Below are 25,401 nucleotides of genomic sequence, written 5' to 3'. Positions count from 1 at the left end.
CAGGTCTTCATTTTAGACCGATCTAGGCTGACAAACCACCTCAAAGCAGCACCAGTGAGTGATTGTTGAAACAATTGAGCAAGGAGCTCGCTGTTCAGTCCGAACGGGTTGAGGGCACCCACATACATTTTCAGGTGCGTTTTGGGACAAGTGGTTCCATCAAACTTGTCCATGTTGGGCATTTTGAACTTTGTTGGCAGTCTTGCTTCGGGGAACAAGGACAAGGAGTCCATGTCCACCACTTCCTTATGTGTCTTAAGGGCAGTGATTGACCTTTCTAGGAGTTTCAGTTTTTCTCTCATTTTCTGAGCTTCCAGCTCAGAAGCAGTTCTGGAGGGCATGTCATCCAGGTTAAGGGTAGGGTTTGTCGGTTCTGCAGTAGGTCCCTGATTGGAGGTAGCGGGTCCACTTCCCCCTGGCGGAAGCCCCATTTCCATTACCACCACCTAGTTCAGCTATTACGGCAGTCCTCTGGGTAGCCAATGCCTCATTCATTCTAGCCTCCATTCTGGCTTCCAGTTGTTCAATGAGGTTTTGGATGTCAGTAAGTGATGCCATTGGTGCAGTCGAAGTGGGTGAGGCTGGTGAAGCAGGTGAGGTTGGTGATGCTAGTGAGGTTTGTGATAGCACTGTAGGTGTGACTGGAACTTGGATAGGCACTTGAACAGTGGGTACCTGTAAGTATAAGGATAATTGGATTAGGGTATAGTGGTTCGAGTATCAGGATAGCTGATGTGAGGTAGATCGACTCTTTGTCCAACTATGCATGACTAAAAAAAACAAAAGAATATTTTGTGTTCTATTTATGTTTATGATATGTCGTGAATGCACACAACAACACGTCATAATCCGTTTTAATAAAATGTTTCACATCATTGGGTACATACAGTCCTAAAGGATAGGTTCTATAGGCTATGACGCAAATAGAGAATTGGCTTATTAAGGGACCCTTGAACCTTGAGCATGGATATACCTAACCACATGTGAAACAAAGAGTTTCGCGTTGGTCCAACAGTACGCATACTCATGGGCCACCCCCAAAAGGATTAGGGATGGTTTGCAGTAACAGGGAGGACGCTTTGGCTGTCCGTCGACATAATCAAAGAGACCTGCCGATCAGCGCTACTTGCTATCCAGACTCAGAAGTTTGAATAGAAGAGAAGAAATTCATTTGAAATTCGTTGTTTATGCAATGGAGAAAAAGATTCTCAATCGTGCAAATAAATCAACAAATTTAAATGTTTTCATTAAACTTTACATTTAAGTCCAAATTTCTTTATCCAATATTCTTAAAGAAAGAATACTTGATTCATGTCAGGGTACCCTGCAAAAACAAAGCATAGTAAAATTCCCTAAAGAAGGGCCGGTTAGTTTACACAACAATCGTAGTCCACTTTATGCAAAAAAGATTGCATCATAATCCCCAGTGAAGTTGCCAAACTGTGAACCCCTCCCCCGAAAATAGGCATATGATGAATATGACTAAGGGCAGAAACGCACGTGAATGTGTGAGTCGCCACCTTGTTTAATTATTTTAGGGTAAACTAGGAAAAAACCCTAAGTTGACTCCGATTTTAATTAACCTAATTACTAGATTAATTATCCCAATGTTTAAGGCACAACCTACGAACCCGAGGTGGATCCCGAGACCATGTCATGTTGATGAACTAACCAAAAGAATGAATGCTTTGCAAGGTAAATGATGTAATTGGACCAATGAAATGTTTAAGTGATTTCGACTTGCCGCTCGGGGTTAAATCCCAAACGTGCCTACGTACTTCCTTTTGAATGGAAGATCAAAGTCGACGTAGTTCGATAGGCCTTTTTTAAAGGGCTTTGAATGGATATGCTTAATGCATGAGTGTGTGTATGCTTCGTGCATTTTGTTTAGGCATTTTACCAAATAATTGATTGATTCGATTATGCGTTTGTTGCCAAAAGTGTTGATTTAAGGCTTTTAGCCAAAAAGATTGATTTAGGCAATTTATTGCCAAAAGTTGATGTGATTTAGGTAATTTATTGCCAAAATGTGATTATTGGGCGATTGTCGCCAAGATGATTGATTTAAGGCTTTTAGCCAAAAGATTGATTAATTCAAGGCATTTTGCCAAAAATTGATATGTAATTTAGGCAACTTGTTGCCAAAAATGTGATTGATTACTGTAGGCAATTTGTTGCCAAAAAAAAAAAACGTGATTGATCAAGGCCTGTAGCCACAATTATTGATTAATTGGACTTAAGCCGGACTTTTCGAAATAAAGGCAATTATACCATAGTTATTAATTAACTAGGTACTTTTAGCCAATATTGTCGGATTTAGGCTTTAATACCACGATTATTAATTAACCGGGCATTTAAGCTTAATCATATTTAATTGAGGCAGTTTATTTGCCAAAATGATGACGATGGTGTGAATGCAGTTGTAGAATTAGGAGTAGAAGAGAATATGCATAAATGCTGAAATTAAATAGGCAGGGTTTCGTTTATTACCTGAGTTAATCGATGGCCGCTTCTTAGCTTCAGCTTGAAAATTCCAGATTAAGCTCCTCGTTTGGGGAATATTAATTAAAATTAATTTAATTTAAGTGACCAAGTATCACAACAGAAAAATAAAAGCCTACACTAAATGCAGAAAAGCAGTAAAAGAACCGCAAGGAGCGTAGGGGAGAAGAGAGCGTCCTTAACACAGACTGAGTCCCTAAAAATGGCGAATTGGGGCTGCATTTATAGGAAAAAACAGGCTGGAGGGCGGGTCTGACCCCCCTGGATGGCGGTCAGAACCGCCGGAGAGGGCGGCCAGGACCGCCGTGGACCCTGTCCGCTCGCCAGCTTTTCGTTTCGAAGGCTTTTTCGGGAGTTCCGTACCTCCAAAAAATTTTCCGGGACCAGTTCTGCGATCCTCGCAATTTTCTAGACGTTTCAAGTACCATATTGGCATACTTTCGGTGAACTTTCCGAATGGCCACCGGTCAGGCCGGACTGTTTACAGTCCGTGCAAACAGGCTTTTTGAGCCTCAAAATTTGAGTATTCACAGCTGCATTGAGGTAGGCTGCGGGAGCTGTTCCCTAGGCTCCAGTCGCACCAGCCCCTGTTCCAATTCGTTCCCCGGTAGAGAGATTGAGGAAGTATCGTGTTGAGGATTTTATGGGTCGGAGGGATGATGATCCTACTGCAGCAAAATTCTGGCTCCGAGCTACAGAGAGGATCTTGGACCAGATGCAATGTACTCCTCCAGATAGATTGATCTGTGCTGTTTCCTTGCTGAAGGAGAGGCTTACCTATGGTGGGAGTCAAGTATGTTTCAAGTCAATAAAGGATGAGGGTATTGCGAGAGAAAAATCAAGATTGAGGGAATAACGGAAATCCGTTCTAATGAAAAGTGTACGGAGCATAAAATGCAACCACTTTTTGCTTATATTCCCACCAAAAAAAAAATGCAATACAAGAGGTAGAGTGGAGCATAAAATGCAACCACTTTGTGTGATAGAAATAGGTTACCTAGAAATGCCTTGAGATGAGAAACATTACATGTGTGCTAAACTTGTCCTAAGTACTTTCTATTTTGCATTCTAAGGAAGTAGAATTGCCTATCTCATGTTTTAAAGTTTGGCTAGATTTTTTTAAACTTTAGATTTTGTTTGCTAAATTGAAGTTTTAGATGCCATGTTCACTTAGAATACTTGATTCAAAATCAAATCAATCTCTTATCTTTTGGTAGATTACTTAAGAAGTCCAAATCAACGAGTAAAAATAAACATGGTCAACATAAAAAAAAATGAATGTTTTGCTTAGGGACAAGCAAAGAGCTAAGTGTGGGGGAATTGATAGCCTCGCAAAGCGGGCAAATTTGTTAAGTTGTAACCGCATGATTTGTATGACTGCATGATTGTTTTGAAGATTTTTAGCTGTTGACTCTGCCTGAATGTTGGATTCTTTTGGACGGCGATCAGGACGTTAAATGCTATTTTCTCGGTGGTTTCCTTGGACGGATCGATAAAGAAAAACATGAATAAAATCCCTAGCATTTAAATAGGTTCATACATACATGAGGGAGTTGCATATTTTGTCTCTTTTTGAATGTTGCAGGTGATAAAATGGTAGCTTCATCTTTTTCAAAAAAATGTAAATTCTCTTTGTTATATGGTTTTGCTTAGCTTTCGTTTTAATGTCTTTTGTTAATTTTGGAACAATGTTGATGGGCATTTATGCCCGTGTTAATAAGGTGGACTATTCCCGCAAGTGGGTGGGGTGCCTCCTTTTTCGTGGTTTTGTTTTCCTTGTGCAGGAATAAAGTGAAGTCCCCAAATCAGAATGTAAATAATACTGTAAAGGAAATGTAAATAATACTGTAATGTGCTCAAAGGAGCTACAAAATATCAAAATATCACAAAAAAAAAAAAAAGAAGAGAGAAGAAGAAGCAGCAGTATTCATCCCAGTGGTTGGATCATCAAACACCAACCCATTCAAGACCCAGTTTTATCACGGGGAATAAAACCAGTCCACATACTCGGGTGTCACGGTATCCTGCATCACCCCTTGACCCATGAACCAGGTGTTTCGATTCCGCCAACAATCAGTCAGGTTGGTCAACAGACTCTACGTCATGGGACCACTTTCAAAGTTATGGACTTTGGGAACGCGCTGAACAACACCATACTGGCGGCTGATCCTATCTGGAAAATAGGCCATGGAACGATCGAGACTGGCATATAACACATAGTTGAGGTTCATGCTTCCGGCAATGACTAATCCAATCCTCCACCAAGGGCAAATCCACCGAATCACGGGGTTGTCGCCAAAATCAAACTGTCCTCGGGAGCGGGGGCGAAAATTGGCAGGACCATAGGTTGGAATTGAACAAGCCGGGACTGGAGGAATCATGCTCAGCTTATCTAAAGCCCAGGCTTGCAGTAACATCGGGCAACCCCGATGGTAAGTGTTGAAATTGGTAACCTGAAGGGTAACGTCCCTAACCCAACACATGGTCTCTCCCATGATCATCATGAAGACAGTATGACGATACACCTGCATGTCACGGACAACAGTCAGCAGTCGGAAATCTCCAATTCCAGGTTGGTGATTCTTCATGGCGTACATATTTAGCAACAGAAACCAGCAAGTCCGAACCCGAGAGGGTTTCGCATCCATGGACAGAACCCTGGTCAAGAAAGGCTCTAGGGGAATGCCTTGATCCGGGTCTATTCCGTCAGGAAGGTAAATCGAGCATAGAGCCGCAATCTCGGCCAGATCATATCTCGGACCTGGGGGCAAAGCGGGAGTTTCATTTTGTTCAAGGTGATGACCCATCACGGCGCACATTTCCTCGTAGGTTGGAGTTACTTCAGAATCTTCAAATCGGAAAACCATAGTGTTGGGATTAAAGTGTCTTACCAGCCAGGACAGGAAACCATGATCAGGCTTCAAGTCTTTGAAATATTTCAGCCAAGCTAGTTGATTCATGGGGTGGATCTCCTACAGGTCATCAGGAATGGATCGACCAAAAGATGAGACTTGATTTCTGAAAGCCATAGAGAAAAAGGGTTATTGAAGAAAAAGGGTTTGTTAGAACTGTCGAATGCTGTGGAATGAAGAGAACGAATAGGGGGACTTCTATTTATAGGAGTGGAAAGGTTTCAATGAATGCGATGCTATCACCAGCTGGCATGGCATCTACTGTTGATGGTGATAGGACGCAGATTCATCATACGGATGGACAACTGGCATCCGCGTAGAACGGGGGACCACTTTTGCGAGTGAAAGGTAGATGGGCATTCATGCCCGCATTAACAAGGTGGACCACTTTGGCATATGGGCATTTATGCCCGCATTAATAAGGTGGACCACTCTGGCAGGTGAGTAGGACGTTTCCTTTTTATTTTGTGGTTTTGATTAATTTTTATTTCATTTTCTTTTATCCGTTTTGCAATAAGGTAGATGGGCATTTATGCCCGCCTTAACAAGGTGGACCACTCTTGCAAGTGAGGGATGCCTCCTTTTTCGTTTCTGTGGTTTTGTTTTCTTTATGTAGGAATAAAGCAAAGTCCAAAAAAAAATCAATTTGGAGTCAGTGTGCGGCTCGTATACATCAACAATTTCATCTACTCACCACACAGGGGGCAAAATCATCAAAATCATCAGATACCCTCAGGCAAGTCTTCTTTCAACACCGCATCAGGAAGGGTATACCTGAAAATTTGGGACTAGAAAAATTTGGCAATTTTTGCTAAAAATTTAAAATGTAAAATCATCAAAATCATCAGATACCCTCAGGTAAGTCTTCTTTCAACACCGCATCAGGAAGGGTATACCTAAAAATTTGGGACTAGAAAAATTTGGCAATTTTTGCTAAAAATTTAAATTTTTTGCTAAAATTTCAAAATTTGTTGCAATGGACAATCAATAAAATTTTCAAGGTTATCTTAAAAGATAATATTTTTGGTTCCAGGGTGGAATTCCAGACTGGGGGCAAAAATAAAAATCTTTTGCCCTGATGCAAATTTTCAAATTTCAAAATTTATGATTATTAATGCATGGGGCATGTGATGCTCCAACATCTAATAAAGGCAAGATCTGTTAGTACACAGAAATTGCTCTTTCCTTTTGCAACCGGTGATGATTTCACGAAGCCGTTTGGTCCCACCGAGCAGTGATGATGTATTACGAAGCTGTTTGGATCCTTTTCTCGATTCGTGATGATGCATTACGAAGCGGATCGAGTCAAATCCTTTTCCTAATTAATGATGATGGATTACGAAGTTGATCAGGACAATCTCAAACCCTCTAAAAGCCGATCAGACTGAGCTGAGGAGGTGAACAACAAAGCCGATCAGACTGAGCTTTGCTGTTTTTCTCGATTCGTGATGATGGATTACGAAGCGAGTCGAGTCAAATCCTTTTCCTGATTAATGATGATGGATTACGAAGTTGATCAGGACAATCTCAAACCCTCTAAAAGCTGATCAGACTGAGCTGAGGAGGTGACTTTAAGGCCAATCAGACCATGCTTTGGAGATGATCATAAAATCCTTCGAGCCAATCAGACCGAGCTTCGAAGGTGACTTCAAGGCCAATCAGACCGTGCTTTGGAGATGATCATAAAATCCTTCGTGCCAATCTGACCGAGCTTCGAAGGTGACTTCAAGGCCAATTAGACCGTGCTTTGGAGATGATCACAAAATCCTTCGAGCTAATCAAACCGAGCTTCAGAGGTGACTTCAAGGCCAGTCAGACCGTGCTTTGGAGATGATCACAAAAATCCTTCGGGCCAATCAGACCGAGCTTCGGAGGTATCTTTAAAACCAATTAGACCGAGTTTTAGAGATTGTTACAGATCAGACGGGAGCTTACAAAGCCGATCAGACTGAGCTTTGGACGTGACCAGACGACCAGATTAATTCAAATCAAAATCCTTCGAGCCAATCAGACCGAGCTTCGGAGGTATCTTCAAAACCAATCAGACCGAGTTTTGGAGATCGTTACCGATCCGACTGGAGCCAACAAAGCCGATCAGGTTGAGCTTTGGACGTGACCAGATTCAACCCAAGATTGAAGGCTCGTCAGTAGGCCACTTTAACGTTAATTGTTTATACAATTAATGATAAAGTGAGGGGGCAAACTGTTGACGCGTGTCTTTATGCCCCCACCTAACCCAATGAGGATACGAGGATGCGGAATGAAGGGTTACGGCTATCCAGAAGTCTTTTAATCCAAGGATTTAAATTAGACTAATTTGAAGGTGTCTGCATTGCGTAAGAGTTGCATCACGCAGCTATCAGGTGCGTGACGGCACTGCCGGTTGCGTCACGCAACTCCAATTTAGATGACGTCACCGAGAATGCCGATATAACGGTTTTTCATTCTGTCTGAGTACGTGGCAACGGTCCAGAAAGTGAGCTGCGTCACGCAGCTATCGGGTCCGTCACGCAGCCGTCAGCTGCGTGACACAGCTGTGCTCTGTTGCCCTACTTCTATAAATTCATCGTTTTATCTCTTATTCGGGACTGGTTTTTAGGGCGTCAAAAAACACACAGTTGTGGCTAGGTTTTTCTCCAGAGACTCTACTGAATTCCCTTGAAGAAAAACAGCCATTAGACATCAATTAGGTTAAAACGAAAATCATAAAAAGAAGAAAAAGTAAGAGAGAAAAGAGTGAGCGTTAAATCCTTGTGGACAAAGCTTCTGGAACACCTTAACCTTCATTCTTTAAGGCGTTCAAGCCGTTTACAATCCTCAGTCTGAGGGTTAGGTAATTCTCTTCAACCTTTCTTTGTATTTTTTTTTATTTATTCATTGTTATTTATTTTATTATTGCTTTAGTAGTTTAATCTTAGTTAAACGGCAGTCTGTTCATTATTGGTTATTTTTAGATCTTATTAAAGCATGTCTAAATAAAAGAATGATGTAAATAAGTTGTTTGAAAAGTAAGCATGGACCAGAGCAGTTGCGTCACGCAGCCAGTAGATCCGTAACGGACCTGGCAGTTGCGTGACGGAGCTGTTCATGTCCAAAATATCATTTCTTTACCCAGATTAGTTGCGTCACGCATTTATCAGATCTGTAACGGATCTGGTGGTTGCGTGACGGAACTGTTCATGTTCACGATTTTATTTTATTTTTAATATTCTATTTTTTTTATTATGGATCTGAAATAAACGGTTGATGGATCTGGAGTTTTCCAAATTATGAACAGCTGCGTCACACAGCTATTGGATCCGTCACGCAACTGTTCTTCCAAAGAACAGCTGCGTGACGCGACTGTTCTGTGAGTCCAGAAACAAATTTTTGTTCTTTTAAAAATTTAACGAATTTTGTACAAAATGAAATTTAACTTTTCTAATAGATCCGAAAACGACCAATTGTGAGCAGATTACAGTTTAATTAGGTTTAGAATATTAAAATGTAATTATGCATGATTTTGGGTTTTGGTTTTTTGGGTTTTGATTTCGAATTGGGTAGAATGTATTTTTTAGGTTCGGTTTGTGGCCCGCCTTTAACCATAAGGCAAGAGCGAGTCTTTTATTTATTTTGGTTTAATTATTTTGGTTTGGATGATTTGGATGATTTGGAAGAGTATGAATGTGATACTTAGATTTGATTGTGACGATTAAATAATTTTCCATATAAGAACTCGGTTCGATTCATTCGGGTTGGGTTTGAATAAATAAATTGGCTTTTTTAACTTAAATAAATTAGACATCGTAGGTTAAAAGAAGCCGATTTTTCCCGGCGTCGGCTTCCAACTGGCCGACGTACCAAATTCCCTTACCCAGAATCGCCTTGGTGCGCCTGACCAGTCTTTCAAATAATTTGGCCTTAAATAGAATTGGGTTTAAAATGGAGTCATATTTATAAAATAAAATTGGAAACGGTCCCATTGCCGAAATAATGGGTGGCGACTCAAAATATTTTATAAGACCGATTTATCGGCATCGTATCCAAAAGTTTTTGTCACCATTGTTCATAAACAAAATCACTTTTCCACATTCAAAAGAAAAAATGGAACGTTTTTCGGATCGCTCGGGGCCGGTGCAAAAACACTAAGATAAAACACCATTCTTTCCGAAGCTGCTAGCACTTGAAAAAAGAGAGATTGCCATCATCAAATTCCAATATTCGGCTCAAATATTGCTTGCGGGTTCTAAATGCTCGGTTTTTAGATTTTCCATACTCGTGAAGCTTTGAATACACATATCCTTCTGTTTCAAAAAATTTGCATGATTTCAATCCAAAAGCCACGCAATAATTCTACAAATCCAGAATTAGCCAACCATGAATTGTCGAACCTAAAAATACATGTTCGATGCATATTAGGCATTAGTTTTGAATCTAGTAAAATTGGCTTATGGTCACTAGTTGATGCTACAAGAATAGTAACACAACTATCTAGGAAACAAAATAACCATCTATTATTTACAACACCTCAATCAAGTCTCTCCCTTATCAGCTCCTCATTATGACGAATATGAACCCATGTAAATTGACATCCTAAAGATGCTAGGTCTGCTAATTCACAATCATTTAAAGCCTCGCAAAAACCATGTATCAGATACCTAGGATACTGCAGTCCTCCTGGTTTCTCTTCTAAAGACATCAAATCATTAAAATCACCAAAACAACCCATGGTTTCGAATCCAAATGATAGAGTGCCTGAAGCATGTTCCATGAAGTTCTTCTGCAATGTCGCTCCGGCACACTGTAGAACCCAGTTAAACGAGCCATCTGATCTTCACGTTGGACATGAGAATCAATATAATTTTGAGAATAACGCATCACCGTTAATGGAAAAGAATTATTCCAAAATAAAGATAGACCTCCACTTCGCCCTATTTTATCAACAGAGAACCCATTATCAAAACCCAAATGTCGGCGAACCCCTTCAATCTTATCACCGAACACAAAGTTTCCATAAGAAAGATAACTTGTGGCTTATAACTCAATGACAAAGCCTTGAGAGCATGGACTGTACGGGGATTGCCAAATCCTTCACAGTTTCAACTTAGAATTTTCGTAATGCTCGGCTATGCTGCTGAACAGGATGAATTGATATAGAATTATTGGGAATAGACTGTAGAATCTATACTAAACCACAGATGACAGACTTCAACTTGCGGGGCCTCTTTTTTGCTTCTTTTAATTGTAAAATTGTACACTCATGTTGTCCCACAAATTGAAAAGCCAGAATTGTCGCAATAACATCCAACTCTATATTAGTAGGAGTCTGAGGACCCACAAAATCAACAAAATTGGAAATAATGTCGCAATCAGATTTGTTAGTGACGTGTTGAAGGGAAATTCATGAACTAGTAACAATTGTAGAAGATGATACTCGAGTATTATGGACGCCACATACTTCCTCACACAACCATTCACTTGAAATAGTTTGATATTGATGAGGTATAGCCCGAATTTTATCATCCCATTCCAAAACGATTTCCTCTTTCCGCTTCATCAAACAAACTTCACAAAAGGAATCCGTATGTCCAAGTTTTCCACACAGAAAACAAGAAGTCAACCAGTCTTTCATAGCGAAATTGTATAAAAGAAAACACATCTCTTGTTGGTGTTATAAGTTTTTTAAGTCTTTTCAATGGCAAAGCAACATCCAAATGCACACAGACCCGTATGAAGGATGAGAAACCTACAGTAATTCCCTTTGTATCATAATGAAGGAACTTACCAACAAAATCCCCTAACAAGATAGCAATTGATTCAAACCAATACCCCTTTGGGAGATCGTGTATTTGAAGCTAGAAATGAACACTATCTAAAGGAGTAGTGAGGGGATCATCATTGATTTCCATTCGATGCCACAAAAGTAGATGACGGTTAAAAGTCCATGGAGAGCCCTCAAGGATTTTGTCAAGATCAACTTCATTATACAACCAAAAAAGGAACCTCTTACCCTCCAATTCAGTAATGGTGACTCCTCCTAAAGCATGCCATATATCTGCAAAAACAACCTTCATGGATTGAAATTTTATCTTACTAGTAGTGAGAAAGTGTCCCACAAAGCAATGCTCGTAAGTAAGATTATTAATCACAGATGAAGTTGGTATTGAAAATGCTTCCTTTTCCACTTCAGAAATCGACAATGAGGCCATAAATTGATCCATGAAAGAAATAACAAAAAACAGAAATAATCTAGGGGAATAATTAAAAAAAAATTGAAGAAAATTCTATAACAACATACAATTAACCAGAAATCTCTAACTATTGCAGAGAATATTAATTATCCCAACATGCAGTTAGTTTTTAAAATACAATTTCCTTCCATATGATAAATAATTTTAAGGATAGGGCAATATTGGTATAGTAAATTATTGCATTTTTCTTTCACGGTTGAATGTAAGGCAGGACGCTTTAATACTGTGGTTGATGCTCTCACAAGACAAGATGTTGATACTTCAATTTTAATGGCCATTTCTATCCCTTATTTGAGCATATTTGATGAGATTAGAAAAGAGCAACAAGATTCTCATGAAGTCCAGCAATTAATTTCACTTATCAATGCCGGAAATACAGATTGGTTGATATCTCTCTATGTTTGTGGAAGCATTGCCAAAGTGAAGAGGCTCCTGGTCATGGTGGATTATTTCTCCAAATTTTCCCATTTATGTCCTCTCTCACATCCATACACGGTTGTAAGTGTTTCTCGTGTATTCTTTGATAACATCTTTAAGTTGCACGGCTTGCCTGAAGATATAGCTAGGGATCGTGATGTTACTTTCACAAGCTCTTTTTGGACTGAAACTATTTCATTTGAGTGGCACCAAATTATCTTTTAATTCAGCATATCATCCACATGGAAAACAGAGAAGGTTAACCGAACAGTAGAGGTGTATCTTCGTTGTTTTACCAGTGAACGTCCAACCAAATGGATGGATTGGTTACCATAGACCGAGTAATGTTATAACATCAGCTACCATTTTTTCACTGTGTACCACTCCATTCGAAATCGAAGTGGTTTATTGTCGCCCCCCACCGCATTTGCTCTCTTACGCTACTGGAAGTTCAGTTGTTAATGCGGTTGACCAAGCTCTCAAATCTAAAGATGAAGTTTTGCGTTTTATTTGACCAAAATCTGCTGAAAGCTCAACATGAAATGAAATATCACTATGACAAACATCACCGCGCACTTGAATTCAAAGTTGGTGATAATGTTTTGCTCCGCCATCAATCTTATCGACAATTGTTAATGACTAATCGGCGCAATCAGAAGCTTTGGCCAAAGTTTGATTAGACTTACATAGTCTTACAATATTGGACTGATGGCATACAAATCAGAAGCTTTCTCCAATCTTTCATGTTTCCTGTCTTAAGCCACATGAGGGTCATCATTCTTGCAGTACTCAACTACCTCCTCGGCGAGGATCTATTTCTCCCCAACCGTTGGCCATTCTCGACAGGCGAAACCGTGCAGGTCATGAGAATCTGTTACGGCTCTACAATAGCAATTTCCAGATTTTGTGCTTGAGGAGAAGCACATATTGGAGGGGAGTAATGTCAACAGTAAGCCTTTTGCAAATTTAAAAATGGTTCGATAATGATAGGAAGAGAAGGATGTAAAGAGAACACGTCGAAGCTGAATCTAACAGTTGATACTATTTTGTGCGGTGCAATCATGTTCTTAGTGTTTCCTAATTATTAGTCCATGACCTAATAGTGGATTTCAGTTCTTTAATTACAGAATTTCAATTGTTTCTTCTTAACATGTTTGTTATGTTTCCATGTTTGTAAGAACTGGCATATCTCCAAATGTATTTAAGTTCAGCGAGTTAATAAAAAAAAATTAAAATTTAAGAGATTGTAAATTCTCTCTTAAGTCTGATAATATGGGTAGAAGAAAGATCTCACCCAACTCCAGACCCATAACCAGATCCATATCAAGGGACCCTAATAGAATATGCCAACGAATTTAATAGTATGTGTATTTTTTTATTTGTAATTAACTATTAATTGCATTTATAACAAACACACAATAAACGACAAATATTCTCCAGAAACGACATCTTTTTATCTTCTTCCTCATTTTACATTAGATCCAAAATGGTCCGACCTTTTCCTAGACACATAACAGGAGCTTCGTACATAGGGTTGCCCCTTATTATTTTATTCTACATTCACAAGCTTGAACAGAATGGGCTCATTGCCAAACAGATCAGATCCAAAGTTCATGAAACAATCAAGATTGTTGCTCCGTAAAAAAGTTACACATTTACAACATCCATTCATACAACCTTTGAATTTCCACCAAAAAATCTACAATGCTAACATGACCTTACAGAAATGGTAATAGTGATTGATTATGAGTTGTCAAGTGTTAGTGATCAAATTAGAATGTAGATAACACAAAAGATGCTCTAAACATAAAGCTTATATAATTTAAAACCAACATCAATCGCCAAAACTTGAGATTTGAACTTCATAAGATATGCCCACGACTTCTTGGACGTCTTCATGCAAGTTAAACACAACTCTATAGTTCCCACCTCTATCAGAATCTAGTGTTTTGTTTAGTTAGCACTTCAAGAAGTCTATACATCCATCTATCTAACATTCCTGTCAATGCATAGAGCAACAAATTTACACAAAACCTTGGGATAGACCAAAACAACCATAGTGCAGCACTTGAAAAAACAAACCTGTTAAAGCAAATGTACCACCTAAAACTGCACAAAGCCGAGTGATAAAATGGAGAAAACTACGCCTCTCCTCTTTGATTGTCACAGTGATGGGTGACAAATCGTACAAGAAGTAGACAGCTGTATATAAGAACAGAAACTATTACTAACAATACAAAATCGAAGAAGGAACAACCCAAGTGCATATATTCTGCATAAATTCAGCAAACCTGGCCACGTCCTATCAAATCCATCCATTGGGGAAAAGTACTCGGTAACAGAGAATTGATTGGTGGGCAGAACTTCTTTAGATATATATCTATATTCAGTTGGAACAATCTGCAGTTTGAGAATTACTAAATTTAGTTACCATAATATCCAAAGGCAATAATAATAAATTGACATCTCGAAAATTGACAACAATTTTTAAGCATAAAAAAAATGATTTTATTTGTAGTTCTATATACTTGTCAAAAGAGTTATGTTTGCTGCTTCAAATTTCACCACGGCAGTCATGCTGATCTTACAAAATTCACCAATTTCTATTAAAATGCAACAGCAAAAGTCTTGCAAAATTAGCTCAAACTAGATAATCAATCATCAGCAAGGTCTGGCTAGCATGAAAATTAGAGATACAGAACTACCTGCAACTTAATTCTTAATAAATTCTATAAAAACAATTCTTAATAAATTTTTAGACCAGTAACTTCAGATGATGTAGAGATATTTGAGATATTCCTCGAAGATTTTCAATTCTTAGACTTTCCGTTATCAATTTGTGATCTTAAGATCTCATATGTTTTGGAGGATGATATCTGTCTTGGAGATAAATATACTATTAAACACGAGCTACCTCTAGGTCCTTCGGCATACTAATATCTAGTGTGCTTGTGCACTAGTGTAAAAGATTGGTAGGAAATTTTTTAAATTATTATCATTAGAAAATATTAACACAAACATTCATATGTTGAATCCCTATAGTTACGGTAACCAGATGACTAGTAGTATGTAATGTGTATGTAGCAAAAAAAGATTGTGTACCTTGACACATCACCAATATCAAAATTGGAAAATCAAGAAGAAGCCCAAAATTCAAACCTTAATGTAATATTTGAATGTTCCACTTGCATCATGCAGAATCCGTGTTGTCCCATCAAGAGGGTTGTGAAGTCCAGGATACTTTGGGCCAAACGACAAATCATGAATAATGTGACTTACATTGACATGCGTCGGTCCATCAAAAATCTGTATAAAAGATAGGACGAATCATTCAATAATCACAATAATAAGAACCTAATAAACAGAAGAAATTTCGGACTACTTCATAGAAAAACAATTCACATAAGACCAATGATGCCTCCACGATGATTATCCCAGAAACAAATTAATCAGTCTAGAAAATTGAACCTGCTTTACTCATCTTTCCAATCATAATATGAGTGAAATCTTCTAAATATTTCAAGCCCACATTTTGTGATTTTAAATGAAAACATGTATTCAAGTCAGAAAGCCACATCCAGAAAAAGTTTATGCCAGTAGAAATTCACTAAAAACCAGTATTCAGCAAAACCTAAGATTGAAGTAACAAGTGATTCACTTGCACACAAACGATGGGCCAATTTCATCAATGGTCATGGATGTTATCGCTAAATCACTTTGTAATTACCAGAGCCAATAGTCAAAGTAAAATAAGTGAAGTTTTCTTGAAGTAACAATTGGCTCAACCGCACAATAAGCCAAGTAGGATATGGCCGGAAATCTAACATGACATTCCAACTAGAAGAAGAGAGACGAAAGAGAGAAAAATGAGTGCTAGGTGTAGGGATTAGGTATTGATTATATTCCATATCCCCTACCTATCCACCTATTTTATTTTTGGGTAGGGCAGGGCAAATCTGGATCTTGTCAAGTATTACACAATTATTTTTAATAGAAACAAAGAAACAGATGTTACATAAACATTATGCTTTTATAGGAAATAAATAATCAGCTATAATTAAATATCTGTAGAATATAGTATATATTCTACCTAAAAACAGGATTATTTAAGAGCTAATACCAATAATATACATTTTATCTTTATATGTAATAATGAAATATTTATGTTATGTAAGACACATACACAGCTATGCCATCAAACCACAATGGTGGAGTAAAATTGCACCCCTCATGTGGCTGAGTGATTGTCTTTGTGCAAATTAAACCATCTCAATTGGATGAAAAAATTGCAATCAGAATGTCATGTCAAATTCCCAGCAAAGTTGCCAGATTTCATTCTAAGAACCAATTGATACCCAACAAAACTTGAGGTATTCTGATCCAATCTACTGAATTTGACCAATGATTACTGGTAAAATTAACCCATAATCAGACCATGTTATGAGAAAAAAAAGGCCGTCAAAAGCTAAGGTGCATTTTGTACTATTGTAGTTACTTTTTTCCAGCGGAAAAAGGTGAAAATTGTGGTATTACTGTAGCAAGTTTATTGAACACTTGTATCAAAATTATTCAAAAAAAAAAAAGAAAAGAAAAAAAGAACAAAAAAACTGTAAATCACAAAACATGGGCTTTTAATTTGCCCAAAGAAATTCTTAAACTCCGTAACCATTACCACCACTATCCACCATTATAGCATCATCATACGTTATTCTTAGTTTTAAGGAGGTTAAAACAATAAACCAGTACCAAGAAATAAGCAAAACAATAACAAGTTTTTTCTTCAAAATACAAAAAGAGACCACAACATGCCAAATGAATGCTCAATAACTGTCTAACAGTTGCAAAATAAATAAAAACAAATCAAATAAATGTAAGCGCAGACAATTTGTTTAGCAGAGAAACAGAAAAAAGCAGCTGACCATTTGAGCAACAAAAATATTGAGCCCGTGAACTGAAATATGAAAGTTTCCAGCAACTCTTTGGACATCTAGAACACCATAAACCTGCAGAAGACATTAAGGCAACTGTATATATATCTTGCTCTCCTATTTGAAGTTATTAAATAATATGCTAGCTCATGAACATAATAAATGTTGAAAGGTCTTAGAAAAGAACGAACCCTGCATCCTTCACCATTTGCTAATGCCTGTCTAACCTTATTGATCATTTTTTCAGCTTCTTGATCAAAGCCTTGAGCATCAAGTTTTGTCTCAGACTCCTCATGGTGATTCTTATCATCATCTGACCAAATTCAAAGTTATTTATAAATATTAACTGTCTTAAAAAAATGTTTAGCTAATTTTTTTAATTATATCGACTTGATCCTCAACCTTTCTAGCTGCCATCAATTTTAGCAATTCTAACTTAATTAAAACAAAAGGCCTGATAATTTATTTTTTAAAAAAAGGCTCTATTGCCATAGTCATTCTATGGCCATAGCCTATAATATTAGTTTTTCCTAAATTATGCTTATTTGAGTTGAAATTCATCTACCCCTTTACTGCAGTTTGCAAATCAAAACCTTTCATCATTCATATGCATACAGGTATCAGTGAGGTAAAAGCTCAAGGAAGAGAAGCAAGATAGATGTAGGATAAAGTAAGGGCTGCCAAGAATTTGTGTCAGGTCCAATGATTGATAGGGTGTATTAGCAATTTCAATGGAAAAATGTGGCCAAGGCAGAAAGGTTCAATTATTTACCATATCAATATTGGTGCATACACTAATTTCGTAAAATTAAGTTCATGAGAAGTTAGTTGAGGGCAAGCTAAAGATCATTTATTGATATTCTATTCAAAAGCTTCTCCAGAATTACATCAAATTGCACCAAACTTTTATTTGTACAGATTACATCAAATTGCATAGAAGAGTTTAGCATATTCCGATCTTAAAAGGATATGGACGATAAGAGCAAACTATTGCCAAAAGCATGGGGAGATTATAAGTTATAACTTCCTTCTCGTGGTCAAGTTTCTCTCCGTAGCACATCACAAGTAGAAGAAGATGCCCACTAACTTGATTTTCAATGATTTATTAAAGTCATAAACATTTGTCTTACTATTTTAACTATTTTCCATTCATCTTTGGTCTCTTCATGTGGATCATCAAAAAACCAAGACCCCAAGGTCTAGTCGACCACTAGACTTCAAGAAAAGGCCATTAGAACAGAGATTAACAATGTTAAATTTCATATGTCAGTTTTAGAATGGCATATTCTCCTCCACCTATTATCACCCTCATCAAGGTCAAACCATAGACCAAAACCTTAGTTCACTTGGCAAGCAGATTCTAGAGGTTGTTAACACTAACTTCCTACATATAGCTACACAACACTTCCCTCCACACTTCCAATTTGTGGTTGCTCTACTCTAATACCATTCTATCATGAAGCAAGCCTGTTTACACTATCAAGTAAACAACCAGGGCAGGACAGGACCTAACCATATAGACCCATAGTCAGCCCCCAATTGTTAGTGTTACTTAAATAGACAACTACACATAAATCATATCAGAAGTTGTTTTTTTAATTAAACAAGGACCTTGACAAGAACCCAAAATTTTGAACAGCCAAGTCAATGCCAAAACTACATTCCAAATGGGTAAAGTAAGATTTTCCTTGGTCCTAATACATTATGTTGTCCCCAGTTTTGAAAAGAATACATTATTAGGTTCTTGTACTTGTCTTATATCAAGTATCTAGTCCTTTTGTAAAGTATTTTGTTATTTCAAGCGTAAAAAGACAAACATACACTGATCCTCAACTCAAAACCTTTGAAAATAGAACCCCCCCACCCCCTTTTCACATCCCCAATCTCCACCCAGCATTCCGTTGGGGCATTTGCACATCATTTTCACCACAGCCCCTCCACATGCCCAATGTTACCATCATTTCCCAAAACTCACTATTATATAAATTACAAAAAAAAAAAAAATGTTAGAGACAGAGATTTGTTCTCATGGAAGAAAATAAAAAAAGTTCATCCACAAATCACTTGGCAAGAGACCCAAAAAAAAAAATTGCACTCCGAAGAAAACATGTTAATCATCTCCCAAAAACTCACTTTTACTCTTCCAAACAAAACCAAATAATCTCACTTTGATCAGTGCAACTGCTACTATCCCCATCCTCTTGTGGTCAGTAAAAATCACTTGACTCCTCAAAGAAAGAGACTAAATTAATTTATGTTATTCTGCAAAGGTTATGGAAGAGTAGTGAATGAAGAGAGAGAACAGCAAACTTGTTTGCAAATGGTAATTACAGAATTTAGAATTAGTTTGACCAGCATTTTATCTTTTACAAAAGAGATTATACCAAAATTTAACAGAAGGACAAAGCATATAATACAACAAAAAATTAAGAACTATTGATATAGCCTTAAAACAGCGGATGGACTAGAATATCAGGCCCAACTGTGGAGGGCATTATTGTAACTTAATTTTAAGCAGTAATTATGAGTTGTAACTGTCAGGTGCTTTTAACTTCATGTTTACTACGTTCTTTATACAAACTAAGAATTTTGCATGAAAACAAAAAATAATCTGAATACAGATCTCAAAAAGAAAAACTGAATTTCTTTCAAACAAAGTTATAGATGTGTAATGCATCAAGGGCAGTACCATGTTTGTGAGCAGTATGTTCCTTTTCTACAAGGTCCGAAATATATTCAGTGCCAATGATATGACCATAACTGTTCAGACGAAGCTGTAAAAAAAATTCTAATTTGGTTAGCAGAAGGATAAAGTATAGCTTCTGTGAAGCCATTGATGGTATGCACATGGATGCACTCAAACATAGAGTCTCTAAGGAGAACAAGTACTTACTGAAAGTTTAAATAAACGAATGTTAATGGTGAAGCATCTCAAAAGACATGAACTCATGACAAGTACACTTAACGCCAAAATCACAACTGATTCCAACATGAATAGAGCACGTTTCTAATTAGTTTCCCCTCCAAAACCCCATTTGTTTTTTGGAACATGATAACTCTGGCAAATAAATTCAATGGAAAATATTTTCTGGAAAATAAAGTATTTTTTACCATTTCATTGCAACATTAGAAATGAGCTAGAAATTATTTCTTCATTGTCATGATTAAATTGTATTCAATGAAGAGGAATATGAGGATGTTTTTAACCAATGAGGACTCTATTATTTAATATTAGAAAGAATTGTACAAGCAATCACTAGATTAGATAGAAACCAACGGCAAAAAGTGACGAATCACAACTGTCATTGTTAATACTGATATGATTATATGCCCGCCAGGTTTTATCATGTGTTAGATTTTTGTCCCAATAGAAGTCCAGAAATGGCCTTGCATGAAAATCTTTTAAATGGCTTAATTTTCCCTTTGATTAGCAAAGGTTCTCCATATACTATTTTCTTCTATGCACTCCAAACAGTGGCTTCCACATAAATATTTTCCATTCAACAAAGAGTTCTAAATATAGATATACCAAATATTTTCCATAGACTAAGCTTCTACTCCAATCTTTAGCTTGATATCTCCATCTGCAGCTTCCTAAGTTTCTTATTTCTTGACCTTGTCATCCAAAATTATTGTAGTGTTAATAAGAAACCCCATAATTGACACACTCAAAGTAGTTTGTGACTCATAAAAAATGAGAAAAGCAAGACAACAGAATTTGCATGGTTAGGTAATGTTGCTTAATACACTTGTTCTCTTTTCAACCCCTATATATTACAAACCACCTTAAGATTGCAAACCACCCCTTTGCTTGGAGCTTTCAATGTACAATATTTTCCTTGGATATGAACCACAATCAAAATGTCTAGGAATAATACACCTTTTCATTTGCTTTTGTTTCCTGTTTCATTATTCTTTATCCACCTCTTTCCTATGAAACATTTTTTCTAGCATATTTTTGTTTAAAGCGAACAAATTCTTTTGTCAATAGTTTAACATCCTAACAAGATAAAAAAATAGCCTGGAGACACGAGCACAGCAGTGTAGAAAGTTATGTAATTGCCTAGTACTACAATAGTAAGCATGGAAATTTGTTAGTCCAAAGTAACTCCTTGCTTAGGACTTTGTTTCCCACTCATCAATTGGATGAAGGCCTTGCCTCTTCAAGAGATATGCCTTTCCTAATAATTTTCATGTATGATGCCACTTTTGTAATGTGTAATTAAGTAACTCAAAATGTTAAATTCATTTACACGTCATGAAGGGAAAAAAAATAGTACATACTATCTATGAACAATTGACTTTAAACTTTAACTTGAAATCATACTTTTGTTCTAAATTCCTTTCTATAATTTTTATAGATAAAATATTATATCATTTATTTGTACAAGATTTTAGATAAAATTTATTTCCTTTCAAAACATTTACATTATTATGTTGAAAGTTCATAGACTTTAAACTTTGCTCTTATACATTAAACTTCAAAAAGAAAATGATAAATAAATCATAAATTGTACATTTAACTAATCTAAACTCACGCAAGGGGAAACATTTAAAAAGGCCACAAATCTCTAAAGTTGTTCATATCACCGTGCAAAAAAGCGACTTAAGTCCTCTTCGCCACAAAACACTAATGCAGCTAGCTCCTCTTCTCCACATGACACCAATGCAGCCAGCTTCTCTTCTCCACACACTAGCCTTTTCTTCATCTTTCAATATCTCAACTCAACAATTCCTTGTGATTTACCGAACCCAAATCTCAATTTTTGTTTGATTTTCATAAATTTCTCATGAAATAAAAATGAAACTACCCTCTCTATCAACTAGATCTCAAGACTCAATGAAAATTCAAAGGTTTGGAAGGAAAAAGCAAGAAATTGGGAAATATGTAGAACAAGAAGAGCTGAAACTTTGAAGAGTTAGAAGAGCAAAGAAAGTCTTTAGATAAGAGAAGGAAGCAAATACTTTTGAAGGGCATTAAGCGGTTACTTTGTATTAGTATCAACATGAATCGACCTATTGAAAGAATCGTGATTGTAATGGACGATAGTCCCCTGTATTTGAATTCAGGGCGCTAACGTGACTCCACCAATATCTAAAACCCAGATTACATAGCACCACCATCCCTAAATCGTATGCCAAGAATACCTCCCCAAGCACAATGCAACATTAATCACAACTAAAAAAAATCTAACACTGCCATTAGTCTACTGCATTAATGCTCAAAGTTTATCATTTATGAATCAAGCTTAACACTAAATGATACAAAAGCTTTCAAGCACTTGCTAGATTTGTTGCAATAATTGCAAGGTCAAGATGGATTTTCTATAGCAGATTTATGAAGTGTAGTTAGTGATACAAAAGCTTTCAAGCACTTGCTAGATTTGTTGCAACAATTGCAAGGTCAAGATGGATTTTCTATAGCAGATTTATGAAGTGTACTTAGTGATCTTGAGTACTTATTGTTGGAGAATGGGTTAATGGTTTTTGTGGAATTTATTTAGAGAAGAGTAAGGAGGTAATGAATGATAAATTAGCAGAATTCCTAAAGGACTACTACTGGAGAGAGGAGACCAAAGGGAAAAGAGAGAATAAATAAAGTAAAAGGAAAGGGCAGTACTTTTAGAAGGAAAGAGAAATAAAATCTAACTTTTAGGATTTAGCAATGATTTCAAGTTTATAACAAGAATTGATTTTGTCATTGGTGCATTCAGTATAAATGTTGATGCAATTGGAGTTGATAATGTCAATGGATAAAATTACAATCATTGAACAAAATCACAAGAACAGCAAGTGCATAATCTTTTGTTTATTAGGCCATTAGCAGAAGAAGCCCACCTTTTAATCTGGTTTTTCTCTTAGATAATATCTTTTTTAACCAAAGAACTTAAGGACTCTATTTCTCATTACATTCTATTTATGATTCTTCCTTTAAAAACGTCCCCAAGAATTGGTGGCTCAAAACATTGTGTGTAAATGTTATGGAGCTGGTTTATTTTGGGTAGTTTTATTTATTATTTTACGCAATCCATTTCTTTACTAGTGGGTGGTAGTTAAGCAAGATCTTTATTATGGCAAATAGTTATTTTAGTGGGTAGTTATCATCCTTTAGCATCGGATTCAGTTGTTTAGGAGGTCAGTTAATTAAGGGATTAAGTAGGGTTTGGAGGTCATAGAAATCAGAGATCGTAGCATTCTCATAAACGAGCACTAAGTGATCATAGGTTTCTCTCTTAATGAGCCCTAAAATCTAATATGTTTAATCAAATACCCATAACTAAATCGGAAACACAACATTTGGTAGTAAGTACTAACGTAATTGGAGGAATGGCTAGTGTGGATGCATTCCGGGTTAATTAAAAAGATGGAGTTAAGATGGACAATTAGGGTTTACAAAAAGGTGAAATTGAGGAACAAAACTAAAGGATAAAAAGAGGTTTTAAGTGCAGTTCAGTACAATTGAAATAGAGAGCAGCTTGGAGAACTAGATATTAAGGCTGGCTGTAGGATTTATTTGGAGGATAGAATGATAGGATTTTAGGTTAGCAATTAGGGTTTATAAGGGAATAGGTTAAGGAAGCAAGAGAACACAAAAAGGAGAATCATGGAGCCACTTATGGAGGAACAAGAAGACTGTGAACAGTGATACAGGAATAGTAAAATAAAGGGGTAAGCATGTGAAGAAAGATAAGTGTAATCTTCAAGTCCAAACGTTTTTAGGCATCAGAAGCAAAATTTGATAGTCATAACACCTATGGTTGAATCGCATCACGCAACTCAGAAGTAGCATAAAAAGCTGTTTCTTTTTTTTTATTATTTATTTAATAAAAGAACTACACGAAAGCATTAAAGTACTATAGACTTCAACAAATAATAATCCTTAATAAAAAGGATTTTACACAACTCCTAAGTCCTTAAGAGAAGGACTTTAGAACCAGTCCACATCCTCTAAGGATTTCGACTCCAAAATAAACTAAAAAAAGAATAATACCATCCCAACCCAACAAAGACTCAAAAATAAGAATTAGAGGGTGTTCGGTTTGGTCTTAAGTGACACAAACCTATTTTTGAGTAGAAATTCACAAGTAGAATGGTGTTTGGTTTAGCTTATAAGTTAAAAAAACTACTTAAAAAAAATTATTCAGAAGTCATAAGCAAGGTACCCATGCTTAGGATTATCTACTTATTTTAAAACTACTCTTGACAAAGCAAAAGACTCTGTAATCCTAATAATTTTAAAAATGAGAATATTATCTTTGTTTTTAACGAACTCTTTGAATTGATATTAATCAACATAAAATTTTTGATATTTGACAAATGAAGTTCTTGTTAATTAGCTATCAATTAAACACTTAAAATACTTAAAGTTCTTTCCAGTAGTTTTATCAAACACTTAACTACTTAAGTTTAAATTGACTTGTGAGTTAAAAAATACAATATAAGTTAAAAGTTAAAAATGAGTAGTCAAACCAAACACTCTCTTAAACTAAATAAGACTCCTAAAGAAATAGGAAAAGATTTTCTAGCAAAGCTGAAATTACAAGATTGTACCAAATTTGGAAACATTGTACCAGCAACTTATTCATTTAATATAGTCCCAAATAAACTATAAAATAACTGGAAGTGGTCTACTATTTCTGCAATAAAAATCCGCATTGAACTTGGATCATAATTCTAAGCTTGAATATTTGATTTTGGTTTTCTTGTATTCATGTATTCATGTTTTCCGTCAAGTAGTCATGGGCAATTTAAGGGAACTACAACAGCTTTAGGCCTTTATAGCATGGATAAGGAAGATATACAGGATTGAGCAGAATGAGAGGAGATGTCTAAGTATAGTCTCTGAAGAATGAGTTGATTTCTACTCAAATATAAGGAAATAACTAGGGGGAAAATAGTGTTGCTGGGGGCAAAGAAGTGGCAGCATGGATGCTCCACATGGGAGAAACTTCATGCCATAGTATGCCAAACTGAATTTCCCTTCTTATGATGGATTGGCAGATCCCTTGCGTTGGCTTAGCCAATGTCAATATTTTTTCTGGCATCAATGATCTTCAGAGGAGGATAAGGAGGAGTTGTCTTCCTACCAGATGAAGGGTGAGCCTCAAGTGTGGTTTACAGAAACAACTAGGAAGGACCCAAATTTGACATAGTAGTATAAACCTCTATGCAATCTTCATTTTGGTCCAGCAGTAAGAGGTAATAAGTTAGGATAGCCATCAAAGCTTCAAGAAACTAGGTCAGTAACGAGTATCAACACTATTTTGAACAGTCAAAAGAGCTAGTGCACTTACTCAAGAACGAGAAATGGAAATTTTCATTAGTGGGTTACACTACCACATAGGTAGGGAAATAGAATTTAACACGCTCAAACTAATTACTGCCATGAGATTATATGAAAGGAAAGGAAGT

General features: G+C 36.6%; 1 protein-coding gene across 1 annotated transcript; it reads right to left on the bottom strand.

The window, feature by feature from the left end:
- Positions 1 to 13,671: 13,671 nt before the first annotated feature.
- LOC105641361 (Endoplasmic reticulum vesicle transporter protein) lies at positions 13,672 to 19,763 on the bottom strand (the record flags this gene model as incomplete). The annotated part of the gene is given in 7 exon segments (XM_012225881.4): positions 13,672 to 14,060; positions 14,144 to 14,263; positions 14,353 to 14,461; positions 15,221 to 15,367; positions 16,981 to 17,064; positions 17,181 to 17,302; positions 19,679 to 19,763. Coding segments are annotated over 7 exon segments (732 nt in total), but the record flags the coding sequence as incomplete, so codon positions are not given.
- Between the last annotated feature and the right edge of the window lie 5,638 nt (positions 19,764 to 25,401).

Source organism: Jatropha curcas, chromosome 2, assembly GCF_041381405.1.
Source record: "Jatropha curcas cultivar XTBG-Jc1 chromosome 2, XTBG_Jcur_1.0, whole genome shotgun sequence".
Classification (NCBI taxonomy): Eukaryota; Viridiplantae; Streptophyta; class Magnoliopsida; order Malpighiales; family Euphorbiaceae; genus Jatropha; species Jatropha curcas.
This window is presented reverse-complemented; position numbering and strand designations above follow the sequence as displayed.